We start from the raw sequence: 16,736 nt of genomic DNA on the forward strand, positions 1-16,736 counted from the left end.
ATTTCTTCTACTCTTCGCGAGGAGTTGGAACGTTTCTTCAGAATCATAATTTGTTTCGAATGTGGCTTGAAACTTGACGGTTTGCGTTTTGATTGAGGAAGAAGAGGAAGAGTCTGCCATAATGAGCGTGTTTTGGAAAAACGCAACCATTGTATAAGGCGCGTGCATTTACGCTCCATTCTAAAGAGTGTAGTGTGCATAATTTTTTTTTTGGGTTGGGCCAAAGCCAAAAAGGCTTGCGTGTGTAGCAGGCCTGTTTATTTTATTCCACTTTGAAAAATCGTTTATTGAATTATAAATTATTCAACTTTTTGTAGTGTGCGATTCTCCTCAAATCTAAAACGAAAATATCACACTCTTTCTAATTTACCCAAAAATATCACAATATTTAACAACGGTTTTTATATAGTCATGTAATAGGTCCTCAAATGGTAGTAATTTACAATCAACTATGAACGAAAAACAGAGAAAAAGGAAATGCATTTAACTAGTTTTAAAAATAAAAAAATAAAAGCATTTATTTTGTAACTAACAGTTAGTCTCTTAAATCTGTCTGTTTATAATATTTTTTTTTTTATGATATGGTGATTCAATTACATGCTATCACGTAAAGTCGTAAACAAAGTATTTGATTTCAGAACGTCATGAGAGACCAAACAAATAGCTGAGTGGCTATGAAAGAGAGACCTAGAAAAATATATCTCCCCAAATGCCGTTGCCACTTTTTTTTTTTGTTTTCATAATAGTTTTAGGAGCTATTTATGGGAATCAAGGTACTAATACATCATTTTTCAGTCAACAAGAGAAGACTGCAAATCAGAAAGTCCTGTTGTTTTCTGAATGAACAAACGGAAAAGAAAAAGATTTGACAAAGAAAAAATAGGAAGAGAGAGGAAGAATAGAAAGTTATCGCAAGGATAGTACAATAGTGAACCAGCCACCCAATTATTTTGAAGGAAATATGTGATGATTTACAGTGCAAAACACCCCCTCCTCCAACTTGACGCCTCTTACTTATTATGCTGCTTTTGCTTGCTGAAAATAAATCACAAAGAAAACATTTTTGTCAAAAAATATAATATTGTTTTATATAGGTTTTATAGAAATTTGAAAGAATACTTACTCTCTTCTCTTCCTCCATCCTGGCTTTGATGAACGAGTAGAGTGCAACTCCAGCAATTGCAATGCATGTTCCTATGCCAGTTTGGGTTGAAATCTTGTTACCTGTGTGTGAAGCAATATAATTATATTAGCCAGTTAGAATGTTAAGATTGTTACCAATATAAATCAGACATTAACAGTGGAATTGAACATCGAGAATGGGAGAAAATATATGTGAACTTACCAAAGACAATGATTGAAAATCCAATAACAAATACACGTTTGAGTACGTTGCCAACTGCATGAGTGAGAGGTGCCACTCTCTCCAGTGTGTTGGTGGCCACCTGCATGGTCGGTCATGCAATAATGTTATTGTTATGTTATCAATGACACTCCACACACAACAATTAAACAAGAGTTTCTCCTATCCAAAAGGAATGTAATGTAATGACATGACTAATAATTAAGTTTATTAGAAACTCATCAAAATTTACCTGATTGTAGAGGTGATAAAACATACCAACCCAGAAGAGGTCTGAGACGAACTTGACCAATCCTACTTTAGCAATTGCATCATTAAATCCATGCTTCATCAGTGCAGGCCCTTCCAGCTGTGATAACATCAGTTCCAATGAACAATAACAGCGATTAGTAAATGAATAAATAATTAGGGATATGTCATTCGGAAAGCAAAAGTGAATTTCACTCACAATAACAGCGGGTGGTATGCAGACAATTAGAGCAATGATGGAAATGTAGGCGTAGATATTAGTACTGTCCATATCAGTCTGCACAAAAAATTATCAAGTAATGACATTGAATTCATAAATAACAGAATGAGTTAACAGGGATAAGATTGAAAGATAACCATGGCTTTCTTGGAATAGATACTCCGGTATGTAAAGGAAATGTTTGAAATCATTGCACTGATGAATCCGGTCCAGTTGAATGAGAGTTCGGTCAATGACGCCATTGAGACACCTGCATTACATAACATGCAAAACTAATTAATCCAAATGAAGGAACACTTAAATTCAGTGGAGTTAATAAATGAGAAGACGTACCAATAACAACGGGAGCCAGTGAGAGCCAGAGAGTAATTGGTATTGATTGGCCAAGTATGAACTGTGAAGCAGCAGCATTGAAGAATGGCTCAAGAGCTGAAACAAATATTCTATCAATGTCAGCTAGCAAGATACAGTTTCAACCTTCAAGGATAAAAGAAAATGGACACAGTCACCTTTAATGGTATGTGTGAACGAAACAGCCACCGCTGCAAATGAGACATTGCTGGTAACGTGGCCTAATGCGTGACACACGGCCACAGGGATCAACAACTTGAGCAGGTTCGAGTCCATAGGCTACACAAAAATACTTATTAACAGCAATGGGCTTTAAATATTGCAAAACAATTTGGGCTGGATTATAATTTATACTTACAGCGCGCTTAGGAAGGCCCACGGTCCAGCTCACCAAACAGTACACCACACCCACGAACAAATGAATAACCGACACGAAGCTGCACAAACAACCATAAATAAAGATTAATTTTAATCAACATAAAATATCTGCGTAAACGATGAAACAGAAAGATTAATAATAAGCCTCGAGCGGTAAATGAAACAGTTGAATAAATGTTTCACGTATAATCCCAATTAAGACATGAAAATGTGTTATCCATGAACTTACTATGGGTAGGGGAAGTAATTGTAGATCTTCTTGTTGAGGATGTTGAAAATCACATTCAAGAAGTACCTGCATCGAGAATAGAAAGAGAGCAAGAACAAGAGGACAAAGAAGTAATTTCAGTTCTCATCAAAATTATCAGTGATCACGCACGCACATGTACCAAGCAAGTAATGGAAAGAAAGACAGTCAGACACAACAAAAAACACAGTCGCGGGTGGACTCGTAGTCACGCCACTTACCACATGAAGAAGAAAAACCCGGTTACAAGTGCTGGGTACTTGTCGAAGAACCCAACCTTCGCTTCCCTGTAACAACAGAAAACACACTAATGAGGACACTGAGTTGGCCGAGTTAACCGACTCAGAACGGAGGAAACGGACCTCACCCGGCGGAATCACTCCCCTCGGCCGGCGAGGAGGCGGCGGCCAGACACGGCCGAAGAAGCACGGCAGGCCCCTCTTTCTTCAGCACCGGCGACAACAGCTCCGGGCGCAGCTGTCTCCCCCATATGAGATTCCCACCGTCAGCCACGGAGCCGATCGCCTTCACAGCTGGCACAAAGGATGCATTGGCGGCGGATTCACGGCGCGGTAGCCTGCGGAGGTGGGGGAGGGAGGTGGCGGCACGTGACAACACTCGCGACTCCATCACGGTGAAGAAGACAAGAGAAAGAGAGAGAGAGTGAGTGATATGATACGTATGATGATGTTTGGCTCCGTTTTAGTAGGTATGGCTGTGGTTTAACCGCTTGTGTTTGGATTTTTGATCTGGTGCTTCGCGGGGAAATGTGCTTGATGGAGTTGAGGCCGTTGATGCGAGGGGTGAAGGGTTGTGGTGTGAGTGAAGAGAGGAAGTGGATAGGTGGGACCCTCTTATCTGTTAGAAGGGAGATTTGTGTCCAAGGTGGAATGGATGATTGGTGGAGATTTTGGTGTGTATTGCTTTTTCATCTATGAAGGACCTTATCGTCATATCGTTTCTTCTTTCACTCCTCGCCTTATACTATCATAGAGGTCATCGTTCCCCTTATGGGGTGGTTATTGTCGTTGTAATTAAATTTAAATGTCACGGAAAATACCACATTTTCTCAACAGAAAGGCAATTGCATTTCTTTTTTACTTACTTTTCTACAACCCAAAAGCGGGGATGATTACCTCTTCAATCTATTTAGAAAAAGAGTTCAATCAGAAATCAAATATTTTTCAATTAATATTTAATAATAACAATTTTTATTTTCTTAATTCAAAATCTTAATGATAAAGTTTAAACTTTAAATTTTAAATATTAAATATTCTAAAAATAAGAGTTAATAAATAATTTTGCAATAAAAACATTAATATTAACTAGGAGTGTTAGTCACCAAAAAAAACTAGGAGTATTTAAATCTAGATCGATCCAAATTAAACTGCTCATCCAATTTAATCTAAACAAAAAACTTATTAAAATTGTATTAATTTTGATTTGATTAGATTCTATTTTTTTGCAAACCGCATGGATTTGATTAGATTTTGGATTTACTTTTTAAAATTGATCCGATCTAATTCAAAACACACGAGTGTGCTTTAATATTATTATTTTATTATTATATTTATAATTTTACTTATAATATGTTCAACTTGTTATATATTTTTATATTATTCATCGATTATTACTATTTAATAAATATTTTATATTTAAAATAAGATTTATTTATTTATTTTAACTAATTTATAATTTTTTTATTGTTATGTTATGTTAGTTTTTTAAAATATTGTTAATATTTATTATGTCATTATTAGTTATTTAAAATTTGATATTGAGATTTGTTATCTATATTTAATTTTTTTTAATTTATAAAATTACAAATTCAACCCAATTCAAACAGTTTGAAATTGAATTGATTTTTTTTAAAAAAAAAATATCTAATCCAAACTATACCACAAATAAAATTAGTATTTGAATCGGATAAATTTTTCACTTAAAAACTAATCCAAACTACACTATAAATACTCCTAATATTAACTAATAAAAAATTAATTCCTATACTTATTCATAACTATAAGCCAGCATTCATGGGAAAGCAGTTATACGAGCCTATAAGTTTTGCTAATCATGCTTTTATTTTGCTTTATTATTATTTTTTTTTACCAAAGATAGAAGCCTCGAACCCAACTCGCGATCTCTTAATTGATTATGGGGAGTTTATGCCATTTGAACTATAACTTTACTCATTGGCTTATTTTGCGGGGAGACTATGCCATTTAAGCTATTATTCATTGGCAAAATTTAGAAAGATATGTAACTCGAACCCGCGACCTCTTAATTGAGTATGGAGAATCTATGCTATTTGAGCTATAACTGATTGGCTTATTTTGTTTTGCTTTATGTTGACTTATATTAAAAATACGTATTTCACTTTTTAATTGTATTTGCAATAAACAAATATTAATAAATTAATAAATTAATATTATAAGAAAACTTTTATGCAATCATGCGATTATAAAATTTCATCATGTTTACTGTTTTGGTGAAATATGATTAAATTCCAAAAAAAAAAAAAAAATCATGTGGAGTTGTGGACACACAGCATCGTTACTCTTATACAAGTGGTGGAACTTTGTGGTTCGATTGCGTTACATGGACCACACGTAGTGGATGATTGATCATAAAATTTCGTAACATCTTAGTATAATTTGGATGCTTCTGCGTTACAGTGAATAAAAAACTTTTTTTTCTTGACATTCTAAATCTTGGATTATCTTTTTCTCGTTTTATTTTTTTTCCTTTTTGGATAAAATAGAAACGTCAAAAGTTGGATGGCGATATCAGAAATGTCAAAGTAAGTAAATAATTGTAAACCAAAAATAGCCATTAAAATTAGCCAATAAAATAAAATATATATTAAAAATAAATTGAATTATATATATATTTATAATTTATATAAATATAATTAATTTTAGTGATTAAATTAAAAAAAAGTCTAGGCGGCATGAATTTTGTTGCCAATGAATTTTTTTGGGGATACTATCAGCTTCTATGTCTTTTTAGGCTGCATCAAGAGGTTTAAGAGAAAACCTGAGAGTAAATAATTTGATCTCACAGAAATATAAATATGAATTAAGTGTTCAACAATATAAAGTGTAAATTAAACTTTTAGAAATATTGATCTCAACATGAGAATCAATTAAACCTGCCAAACGAATTATAGATCAGATGACGTATTCTTTTCATATTTACTTATTTGAATCTCATTTCAAACTTTGAAAAAAAAAAAGAAAAGAAAATAAGGGATCACCTAACCAACATTTGATACATCAAATCTCTCAAACTCAAGCTAAAAGGAATTTCGAAAATGGATGTATGCAGTAAGCTTTAAGAGAAAAGAACAAAAAGAGAGAGAAACGTCATTTAACTAATCTGCCCAGTATTGAAATAATGGTGAATATCAAGAAAAAGTGTATTTTAACAGATTGCAGAATATATATAATATGGAAGCTTTAGAATATGCCATTCCACTAACAATAATAATCATCACGGAAACTTTTTGTACATTAATAGTTAGTTAGGTAGATACACGTGAGTTTTTGAATTGAATGATGTTAAGTTTTTGAGAGTGGGAATCCAATTCCATATCGCTGTGTAGGAAATGCAACAAAGAGCGTGCTGCAGAGCACTCCAATTCCCACCGGCAACGCCGTGAGCATCTGCTGCGCCTCATCCGACGGCGAAGGGAAGAAGCAATTCACCACATTCTGATCGAACAGCGCAATGGCGGTGAAAACCAGAACTGACATCACAGCGTGCACAAAATCAATGAACCTGAGCCTATACTTTGCATCAAGTTCGGGTGGGAGTGTGGTTGATCCATCAATAACCCACAGTCCCTTAAATGTGGCAAAACCGTGACATACATTCCCCTTACTGTCCCTGAAGCTATCAGTGAAGCTTAGAAGGAAGCATGAGAAAGCAGAGAGGGATAATAGTGTGTAAGTCATGAATTTGTTGACAGAGTCGCAGTTTCCTTGGTTTGTGAAGATTGGAGAGAGGAGTTGGAAGGATAGGACAGTGCCGGTTGGAAGAAGATTCGCCAAATGTGCCGTGCTTTGAAATGTTTGGCTTATGGCTCTTTGAACCATGCTCCTCTCTGCTTCTGGAACCTCTCTATTGTGATCAAGGAGTGGCAGCTTTTGTTCATCATCATTAATATGATCCATACTAATTGTTCATAAAATAATCATGTGTTAATTTGCTCTATATAGTTGCCCATGGAGCAATTGAAGACTTGCAAGAAACATAAACTGAAAACTTGAAGGATCTGCTTTTAACTTGTTTTGGGGGTTTCTAGTTTTCTTTGATCATCAGGGCCGAAAGTTAGTTAGTTATGAGAGAGATTTGTTATTTGGGGGAGGTATGATTTTTGTTTTATTGCCTTGTAAAGCATGCATGACAGTTATGAACCTAAAAGCTTGCGCAATATTAAAGATACAGAAATAAGAGAGACAATGCGTGGGATTTCAATTATCAATTTACTTGTCATGGATGTGGTAAAGTTTGGTGTCATAGGAAAACGTTTTCCGGGGACGCAATGCCTTCAAGCTTTGATTTTGCATAGGTTAGCAGTTTTACTATGTAAGCACATGATGCTATGTTTGCCCACCGCCTCCGTTTCTATGGATGAATATAGTTATACAATGTTATAGTTTTGTGATTTTGTCTTTTAATTTGCTCCTCTTTTTTTTTTTTTTTGATAGTATCTCCCAATTCAATACAATAGGTCATTAGGTCGAATAGACAGGACCAACTAGCATGGGAGAACATATAATATGGACCTTATTGGTTTTGGTCTTAACAATACATCGCAGAGGAATGTTTGAACTTTGAAAGCCTCATGCCCAAAGGCCCAACAGGAGGAACACGCTGGGCTTATGAATGCATACTGGGGTTTTCTTAAGGACGTGGTAGGAACTACATCAAATGTATTTTGAGGCCCATTAAGCTTATTTATTAAGTGTATATTCGCCTTCAAAACATTGAAAAAAAATTATCCTCCAAAGAAGATAACACATAATGATCCCATATATGTTCTATTTAACAAAATGATCATAATCTTCGGTCAACTCTTAACTTATTCAGTTAATTAACTGTTAGCTGTTTTTTTTCAAAAAAAGAAATGACTAAAATTTAACTCTACTACAATATATTCAACACCATCCCCATCTCCATTTTCACTTGAGACTAAATTATTGGCTTCATAAAAAATTAACAGTTTGGAGTAACTTGATGATTGACCGATATATTTTATCAAATAGACTATATCTTTTGAGAATATTTTGCCTTTCCGATGATCTTGAATTATTTTATCAAAATCATTAATTTTTTCAACGGTTAAAATAACTATTTACTCTTAAAAAATGTATTAAACACAATAGCAAAATATAGTTCTGCAAAAGAATCGTGATGTTCTAATTTTTTTTCAAGCTTTTACATCCAATTTGCTGTGCATGAGTTTCATTTGGTGCTTGGTTGGGTAATAGAAGAATCATTCATGTATTAAAATAAATTATAGCATCATCCTTACGCCTGCATCTGTTTATATGAATAAAACACTAAAATAAGAATACAGAAACACAAAATCATATTTGATATCTAAGATATAAATAAAAATATTATATCTAATGTCCATTCTCATAGAAAAAAGATACAGATAGTAGTTTATACGGCACTACTTGTCAAAATCTTAAGGTATCAAGTTAATGAGTCTCTCATCTTATAAACTCCTCACTCTTCCTTACTTTCTTTGATGTGGGACTAATTTCGACACTCCTCACACTTGCAACACTAACATGAAGATGGTCACGCATCTAGTTTTATCATGGGGATCAAGGTCTGCTGCCTTGTAATTGTAATAAAATAATAAATTTACAATAAAACAAATTAATTAATTAATTAAATTAATTAATTTCTTATACACAATAAAATAGTATAAACAAATTACACCGCAATAGCCGAATCTCTAGGTCTACCAATAAAAGAATTAAGCTATGATCCTATAAGACATAGAAAGTAGGCTATACATACATCCAAGATTGATTTCTTTTTCTCTCTTTACGTGAATTCCAGGATAAAAGTTAAACTACTTTTGGAAGTAGCATTTTAATGTAGTGAATTTCCCCTTAATTAGTTCAATCAATCAGAGAAAGAAAGGATAAAACTATAATATATGTGTCATATTTTATTGCAACAAATAAAGTGGGAGCGAGGAAAAGGAGAGCCTAGATCGGAACTACTCTCTACTATATCTTCATAACTACACATAGGGAAATAAGAAATAGACAATTTCTTTTACGAAATTGTAATTTGCTATACGCATGCTATAGTATATATACAACTTTTGGATAGGAGCTATAGTTATTTATGAGAGAAAGACTAATAAATACTCGTGACACCATTGATTATTACAGAACGGGGAATACTGTTTTAATGTTTTCTCTGTGCTGGATAAAGTTAATAATAAGGCGTTGACTGCTAAATTTATTGTCAAGTATATGAGTAGTTAAAATAAAATGGAGTAATTGATTTCCTTGTTATATATGTTTAAAGGATTGTCCTACTCTTGAAAGGAATCTTGAGGAATAGCAACTCTCATCTAGAGTACAGAATCTGGTCCATGGGGTTAGGTAGCTGAATATATTACATACATATATATTTTTATTTTCTTTTCTTTATCTTTGGGTGGAAAACACATAATATAGTGATGATAGCTGTTTTTCTTTCTCACCCCACATAGTAACATCCTATGCCACGGGGAATGAGGATGCTCCCCTGTAACGATTAGTAATTAACACTTTGCTTCTGAGGTAAGAGTGTCGCAGTAATTAAAATCATTGATTTCTTTTAATATGCCATTATTGTCTTATTCACATTTCAGGACAAAAATGTTTATGACTGTATGTGTTGATGGATAGCATATCATCAAGAATTGTCATGATTAGTATATAATGTATATCCTTAATTACTACTTCAGAATCATGCCTTCAAGCTAAGATTAATAATTTGATAGTTACTGGACTCAATAACCAAGTGGACCCTTATGGTGAACCTTTTGCTTCTAGTCTATGCATGGGTGATTACAACATTCAACAATGAACACATGTTAGTAAACCATAGGACTACCTTATTATATAAACCACTCTTATAAGTTCTAACTAATTTCACCTAATAATTGACATTCCAACTTTCAACTTTAATTATTTAATTTAATAACTAGAAAGAGAGGGAGAGAGAGGAGGTGGTGTAAGTGAAGTAGTATAGTGATGATGGGTTGCATGGACCGTTAAAAAGTGTAGTCAGCCTTTTACATTAGAGGCTCAAACAAGCATGTTGATTGAGCAATAACGCCCTTGAGAATCATGAAGGAGAAAATCTTTTTCCCCCTCTTTAATAATTGACATCATGAACCTTTTTGTTCACTTCTAATTCCTGTTTGTGATCTCTTTTTCCCTCAATTTGAGGATTGGTGCCGGTAGGGAAACCCATATTGATGGTATATGCATCATAATGTTACATAGTGTGCACCAACATAGCATGAACAGAGTATCGATGCCTCATAATAATCATATCAACCTTTTCTTTTTAATTTATACCACAAAAAAGATTATTTCTTTGTATTTTTTAAGGACAATGTACCCTTTAATCTCATGCCCTTCTTTAATTCCAATTGAAATACATATTTCAAAAAGGTCAACTTTTTCACATTCATATTAGTGTTGTGACAAATAAACACTTCAATTTCTATATGATTTTCGAAAAGGTAAGTGAAGTGTTTGGTGATTATCACAAACATGGAGATCCTAGGGAGATGAAAATGAATATGTTTACTCATTTAAGTATAAAAAAAATAATTAGAAAGGTAAACTAAATCTCCTAATTATTATTCATAACAATATCTTAATTTAATACATACATTACATCATTTATTAACATCGATTTTTTTTTTTGGTTCCTAAGTACAACACACACCCACACGCTCCTCACATACTTATCATTTTTTTTTCTTTCTCGGTTGCAGTCGGTAGGAGTTGAGCCCGAAACCTTTTGGATGGGGAGGGGGCGGAATGCCACGTGAGCTAAGGCTCATTGGCTTTATTATTAACATCGATTAAGTAACTATGACTATGTATCTTCAAGATTTAATTAATTTTTATTCCTTAAGTCTTTTAACTAGTCTTAATCATTCAACCATTGCAGTAAATTAGGGATCTGCAGTCCTCAGCATGGGTTTAGATAAGCGAATTCTTGTGTGGATAAATTGGCATCTCATGAACATGATTTGCAATATAATTGTCACATTTTTTTTATCTCTCTATATTTTTCTTAGTTTTATTTCATTGATCAGTTGGAACTATATTTTTTATAATAGTAACTGAGTACTCTATCTAGATTTTTTCTTTGGCGTTTCGATCCCGTTATTTATAAAAAAATTACATTATTCACTAACGTGATTTAATTAATTATTTAAATATGATTTACTCTTTTATCCTTCAAAGTTCTACTATACATAAACATTTTAAGTGCATCAGAAGTACCGGTGCTCCAGTTGTTTTAACCGTTGATTTAAATTATAAAAAATATATATAATATATATTAATTAAAATCAACGGTTAAAATAACTGGTGCACCGATACTCTCCGGTGCACTTAAAATGTTTCTTATACTATATTAGTATGTCATATATATAGTGTTGTCCATACAATAGAGATGGGAACATCATTCTCCATTTCTCCCCTTTTTTTTTTTTTTTTGCCTTTTATTTTATTTTATTTTATTTGTAAGAGTGGCCTACAAGCACCAAATTTTCTTCCCTAAGTCCTCTCCTATCTCCAAAAGCGATGAAGACCCTACCACTCATATCGATTGAAACGACAAAAAGAAAAGACCTAATAATTTTTTTTGTTAAATACTAGTTTCATGCCCTTGTTTTGTTTGTTTCAAATACGTACGTATTACTTTCTGTTCAATTTAAGTGGAACTACTTCACTCCAACCCAAATTCAAATTCAAAACAACATGGGTTTGTATTGTAGTGGTGTAGAGTGGAAGCCATGGCTCTCTTTGTATCTACCACCCAATTGCAATAGCAGGCACATGTGTATGAGTGATGGTTGGACATGATGGATGATTGGAAATTACAAGCAACAAAACACATGCATGCGCATGAACCTAGTTAAGTAGCTATATACATAGCCTATCCATCCATCAATCACTTGCATCTCCATCTTTGGCTGTTGTCTCTCTTGTTCAATCTTCTAATGCTAGTTTTGTCCCTAATTAGCTACCTTTTTAACACCTTCTCACACTCTCACTCCCACGCCCCTCCATTGCCATTATTTTCTACGCAGAAATAGTTAATCGGTCAAATCATTTTCTTCTTCTTCTTTTTTTAATTGTATTTATGTGTCTATGGTTTGGCCAATATATCACTCATTTTATCATTGAAAAGTTTATTTTGAATGGTAATTTGGATTTATCAAGTATTTTTTGGGTAATGGATTCTCTCCATTTTTTGTTTTATTTGAAAAGATAATGTATAATTTTTTATTATATATTTTATAAATAAAATTAAAAAAATATTAAAAAATATTAAAAAATTAAAAATTACACTTTATTCTCTTAAATAAAAAAAAATTAAAAAAATCTATTCTCCTTTTCTAACTTTAATTTCCGATTAAGGCTGACAAGTAGCGAAGGATTTGGTTGTGAGTTGAATTGTGAGTTGTGACTATTATGCTACTCCAGATTTTTTAAATTTTTTACTAGCGCAATAATAAATAATTTATATATTTATTGCTTTTGTTATTTTTGGGCATACATAAATCACTTAAATTATGAGTCTAAGAAAGCGAATGGCATTGCCGCCCCTAGTTGGGCAAAGGGATGAATCGGATCAAGAAACGCCAAATAATCCTCATATCTCTCTATATGATTTTACATCAAAATATTTATAGCATCAACAAATAACATCATCACCATCTTCATCTTGGAGAGACTTGATTTCTCAATGATTGTTATTAGAAAATGGTAACTTTTTTGTTACATGGATAAGAGACTAAGAGAGTCAGAGATTTACGCACAAAATTAGCTGCCTAATTGAATCACTAATCATATATTCTTCCCCTGGCTTCCTTCAGCGGTGATAATAAAAAAGGCATCCAAACGCGTAGCAAAGAATTCTTTGCATGATTAATTGAAACTTCGTGCTTCGTTCTAGACTTGTCAAAGTTAATATAAAATCGCCGCTAATCGATTGGTGCTTGATATGTGAAGGAATAATCATTAATCATGAATTGAAAAAGAAACTAAGCAATGATGATGAAGAGTTGGTGTATGACTGTATGTATGTGCAAGCTTAATCTTTCTTTATCTAGCCTTTTGCTTTAGGCCCCAGAGTAGCCGAACTTATATTTTCTAGAATATGTGCATGCCTTAATTACCATGAATCATGATCTATACTTAAAAGCCAATGACTGAGGTCATGCACTCACATGATCTAATTTTATGTTTAAATATCTCACATATATAAAAAAAATTTTTTATTTATTATATTAAAAATATATTTTTTTACGTAAAAAAAATCTTTTAAATAAATATAAATTATAGTTTATAAAAAAGATTTTTTTATTTTTATTATTAAAATTTTATTAAATATACTAAAAAATATTTGTTTTATTAAAATTTTCTTTTTAATAATCTAATGACACCCAAACAAATTATATATACGTTATTGTTAATAAAAGTTTAAATTTACTACTACACTAACGAATCCTTATGTACTGTGAATATAAAAATATCAATAATTTATATTATTAATACATATAGTAAATAGAATCTTTTATATATATTTGGCTCTTGTCTAAACTACAATGAGCTCTACATGTTATAATGTTATTTTTAAACTATATAGATTAAAGGAACAAACATGCACCGGGATCCTATCCAGATCGATCTCCTTAATTTGGTTAATCATTCACAATAGTAGGAACAGGAAGCAACAGGTTTTGTACAAGAAAATAAAAAAGAAAGAACAAGCTGCGAAAGACACATATAGTCAGAAATTATTTTTAATATGAAAATAGAGATGATATTTTTGTTGAATATTGATATTTAAAGTGTATTATACAGTATTATGAAAATCATTCAACACGTCTTCCACGTGTTGGCCAATATGCTGTCACATGTCCAGCACGCCCCCCACATGTTGACTTCTTTCCTATAAAATCCACTCATCTGTAATTACACCAAATAATGTTATTTTAAAAAAAAAACATCAATATTTTTTTTATATAAAAAAAATCAGCCATATAGAGTAGGAAATCTTTTTTTTTTTAAATCAACTAGTCATAATGTCTGCAAATTAAAGAAGAACCCTTTTTCCACGCAATATAATATAGACAGAGAAAAGCTTTTAAAGTGTGAGTCGACAATAATGTGTGTGGTTTGGAACAGATCCAAATGGGTTGGATCCACCATTACCTTTATAAGAGTACTAGCATTTTAATTTAAACATCTATATATGTTCATATAGCTTAATTAATATATTAAATTATTAATCAATAATGGACTAACTAGCTAGGGTCATTCATTCATATCTCTCCCCTCAAATTTTGTAAAAGCTTTAAGTTCTTTCTTTTTTTGCCCCACACATATATTTTCTTTTAATTTCTAGTGGCTCTACCATATAGGTCCGGATATTTATATCGAAGCATGGAGATGATGGTTACTACTATGGATACTTTAATAAAAAGTCCTTGCACTAAAATTTCTAGTAACAAATTTTTTTTGTGGTTAATTATTTGAGATATGTGAAGGGATTTTATCATCTTGAAATCAGGGAAGTAGTGTTTTAGTTGTTGGGTTTCTCTGCTAGCTGCATGGACCACGTACTATATTCTATATGAAAAAGGAAAAAAACAGTGTGAAAAGTGCTATTATATCCTTTATTCTATTGTAACTTGAACATGAAGCAGATTTTAAGTCATCATTCAAGAAAATGATGTAGATTGTCTATTGGTTTCTGAAGTTTGGACCACAAGTTGTCACAACTACTTAGGATGTGTAATTTGATGAGAATGTTAAAAAAAATTAATTAATAATTTGTTTATATAATTATTTTTTAAAAAACAATTGATTTTATATTTAGATATTTTAATTGAAAAGTGGTATAGTTACATAAATAAATATAGAAAAAATTGTTTTATTATTTAATATTTAATGTCAAATTAGTGAAATTATTACAATTTAAATATAATAAACTTTTACTTATTCTAGTAGTTCCTAAACGTGCTCTTATTAGGAGATGAAAGCCTAGCTAATTTAGATGATTATTAGTTCATTACCAAACATTTTGTTGAAAAAGTTAGTGTTTGTTTGGACATCATTAAATCGATAAAAAAAAATTTAATAAAAAATATCTTTTTTTTTATATATTTTAGAATGTTTGACAAATTTTTAATAGTAAAAATAAAAATACTAAAAAAATTAAAAAAATATTTTTTTAAAAAAGTTACGATTTACATCTTTTTTTTAAAAGATATTTTTTCTTAAAAATTTTTTTTCACATAATAAATGAACAAAAAAGTACTTTTATCTTATTTTATCCAAACATAATTGATAGATAAAAAAAATATTTTTACATGAGACATAAAATTACTTTTACTTTAATAAAATATCTTTTTTCGAAAATATCATCCAAAGAAATCCATAATAAAGGCGTGAAAATAATGTTATTGGCAACATTTGGACAAATCGACATATATAACTAGTTAATTAAGTACTATATCCACGCTTAAACATATATGTTGTGTTGTGTAATAAAGGCAATGTTAATTATGACAAACACCAAAGAAGAACTTTTCCTTTGCTTTGCTTTTCTTAGCTTCTTTAATTTTTTCTTTTGGGATGAGGATGATTAACTATTCTCTATTGCAGCATGAGTTGATAGTCATTTTTAATTCACCAAAAGTAAACTTTCTGAACTGAATTATGGAGTTGGTCATGTCAACTAACCTAGCTAGCTTTTCTTCTTTTTATTTGCCTATGCAAAACCACTTTTGGAAAGGTACGACACCGTTTCCATTCTATAGGACATGCATCACTAGTGCAGGTCCTTTTCTAAGTAAAACGGATCACGAGGATTTACTGTTTTAATCACCGTTACGTTATCACATGTTACCAAATAGTACCTCTAAAAATGGCAAAACAATAAAAATTGACTACTCCTAATTAAGTCTTAACTTAACACTTCTATTAATATATGTCTGTCTTTTTCTCTGGAAATTCAGTTAATATAAAAAAAATAGTAGTAAATTAAAATACACAAAATTTAACTAATTAAGCAACACTACGTACTACGTACTATATGTATTTAATTTACAGGTTCCAAGTTCCAAAAAATTCTTGGAATTGATCGTAAAGTTTCACTGTTGTAGTGGGATTGATCAATGGAATTGGAATTGCAAAAGAATTGATGGTGTTAGGTTCACATAAAATGAAGGTCGCTATCAATTTTAATCTGAAGGAGAAGGACTGATAACGAACCCTATGTGACTGTGCTGACAATTGTTAAAGGTTTAAGTGCCCTACAAATTTCGAACAACGCAACAACATAATGTGTACAAGTGCGTTTCGAAAGGGAAATTGTCATGTAACTATATTTTTCCAAAATCAATATACAAATGTGCCAAATTACTTCCCCACTTGGCCCTTAGCTTATTATTTTTCTAGCTATTGCTCATTTTTTAAATTGAAAAGTGAAATTAGATATCAAAATACTTATTTATTCTATCTCAATTCTCATAATTAATAATAATAACTTTTAACCACAAAATTATATTTCATTTTGTATTTTTTATAATATAAAATATATATTTCTATATCTAAATACGGCTTAACAAGTAAAGCGTGGCAAACAAA

General features: G+C 31.7%; 2 protein-coding genes across 3 annotated transcripts; both read right to left on the reverse strand.

The window, feature by feature from the left end:
* Positions 1–698: 698 nt before the first annotated feature.
* On the reverse strand, positions 699–3,762 carry LOC112733537 (triose phosphate/phosphate translocator, chloroplastic). 2 transcript variants are annotated; one of them, XM_025782527.3, is made up of 12 exons: positions 3,176–3,762; positions 3,030–3,095; positions 2,791–2,856; positions 2,542–2,620; positions 2,342–2,462; positions 2,166–2,261; positions 1,970–2,082; positions 1,812–1,889; positions 1,596–1,712; positions 1,346–1,445; positions 1,124–1,224; positions 699–1,035 (listed from the first exon to the last, which is right to left on the reverse strand). In XM_025782527.3, the coding sequence occupies exons 1-12, from the start codon at positions 3,436–3,438 to the stop codon at positions 1,018–1,020; spliced, it is 1,218 nt and encodes a 405-aa protein (XP_025638312.1). In that variant the 5' UTR covers positions 3,439–3,762; the 3' UTR covers positions 699–1,017. The 2 variants fall into 2 exon arrangements, with proteins under 2 accessions (XP_025638312.1, XP_072069299.1); XM_072213198.1 differs by having other exon boundaries at positions 3,171–3,691.
* A 2,465-nt stretch (positions 3,763–6,227) lies between these two features.
* LOC112733538 (protein DMP4) lies at positions 6,228–7,468 on the reverse strand. The gene has a single exon (XM_025782528.3). It carries the CDS (start codon positions 6,981–6,983, stop codon positions 6,369–6,371), a length of 615 nt encoding a protein of 204 aa, XP_025638313.1. The 5' UTR covers positions 6,984–7,468; the 3' UTR covers positions 6,228–6,368.
* Positions 7,469–16,736: the final 9,268 nt, after the last annotated feature.

The sequence above is a fragment of the Arachis hypogaea genome, chromosome 13 (genome assembly GCF_003086295.3).
Source record: "Arachis hypogaea cultivar Tifrunner chromosome 13, arahy.Tifrunner.gnm2.J5K5, whole genome shotgun sequence".
Classification (NCBI taxonomy): domain Eukaryota; kingdom Viridiplantae; phylum Streptophyta; class Magnoliopsida; order Fabales; family Fabaceae; genus Arachis; species Arachis hypogaea.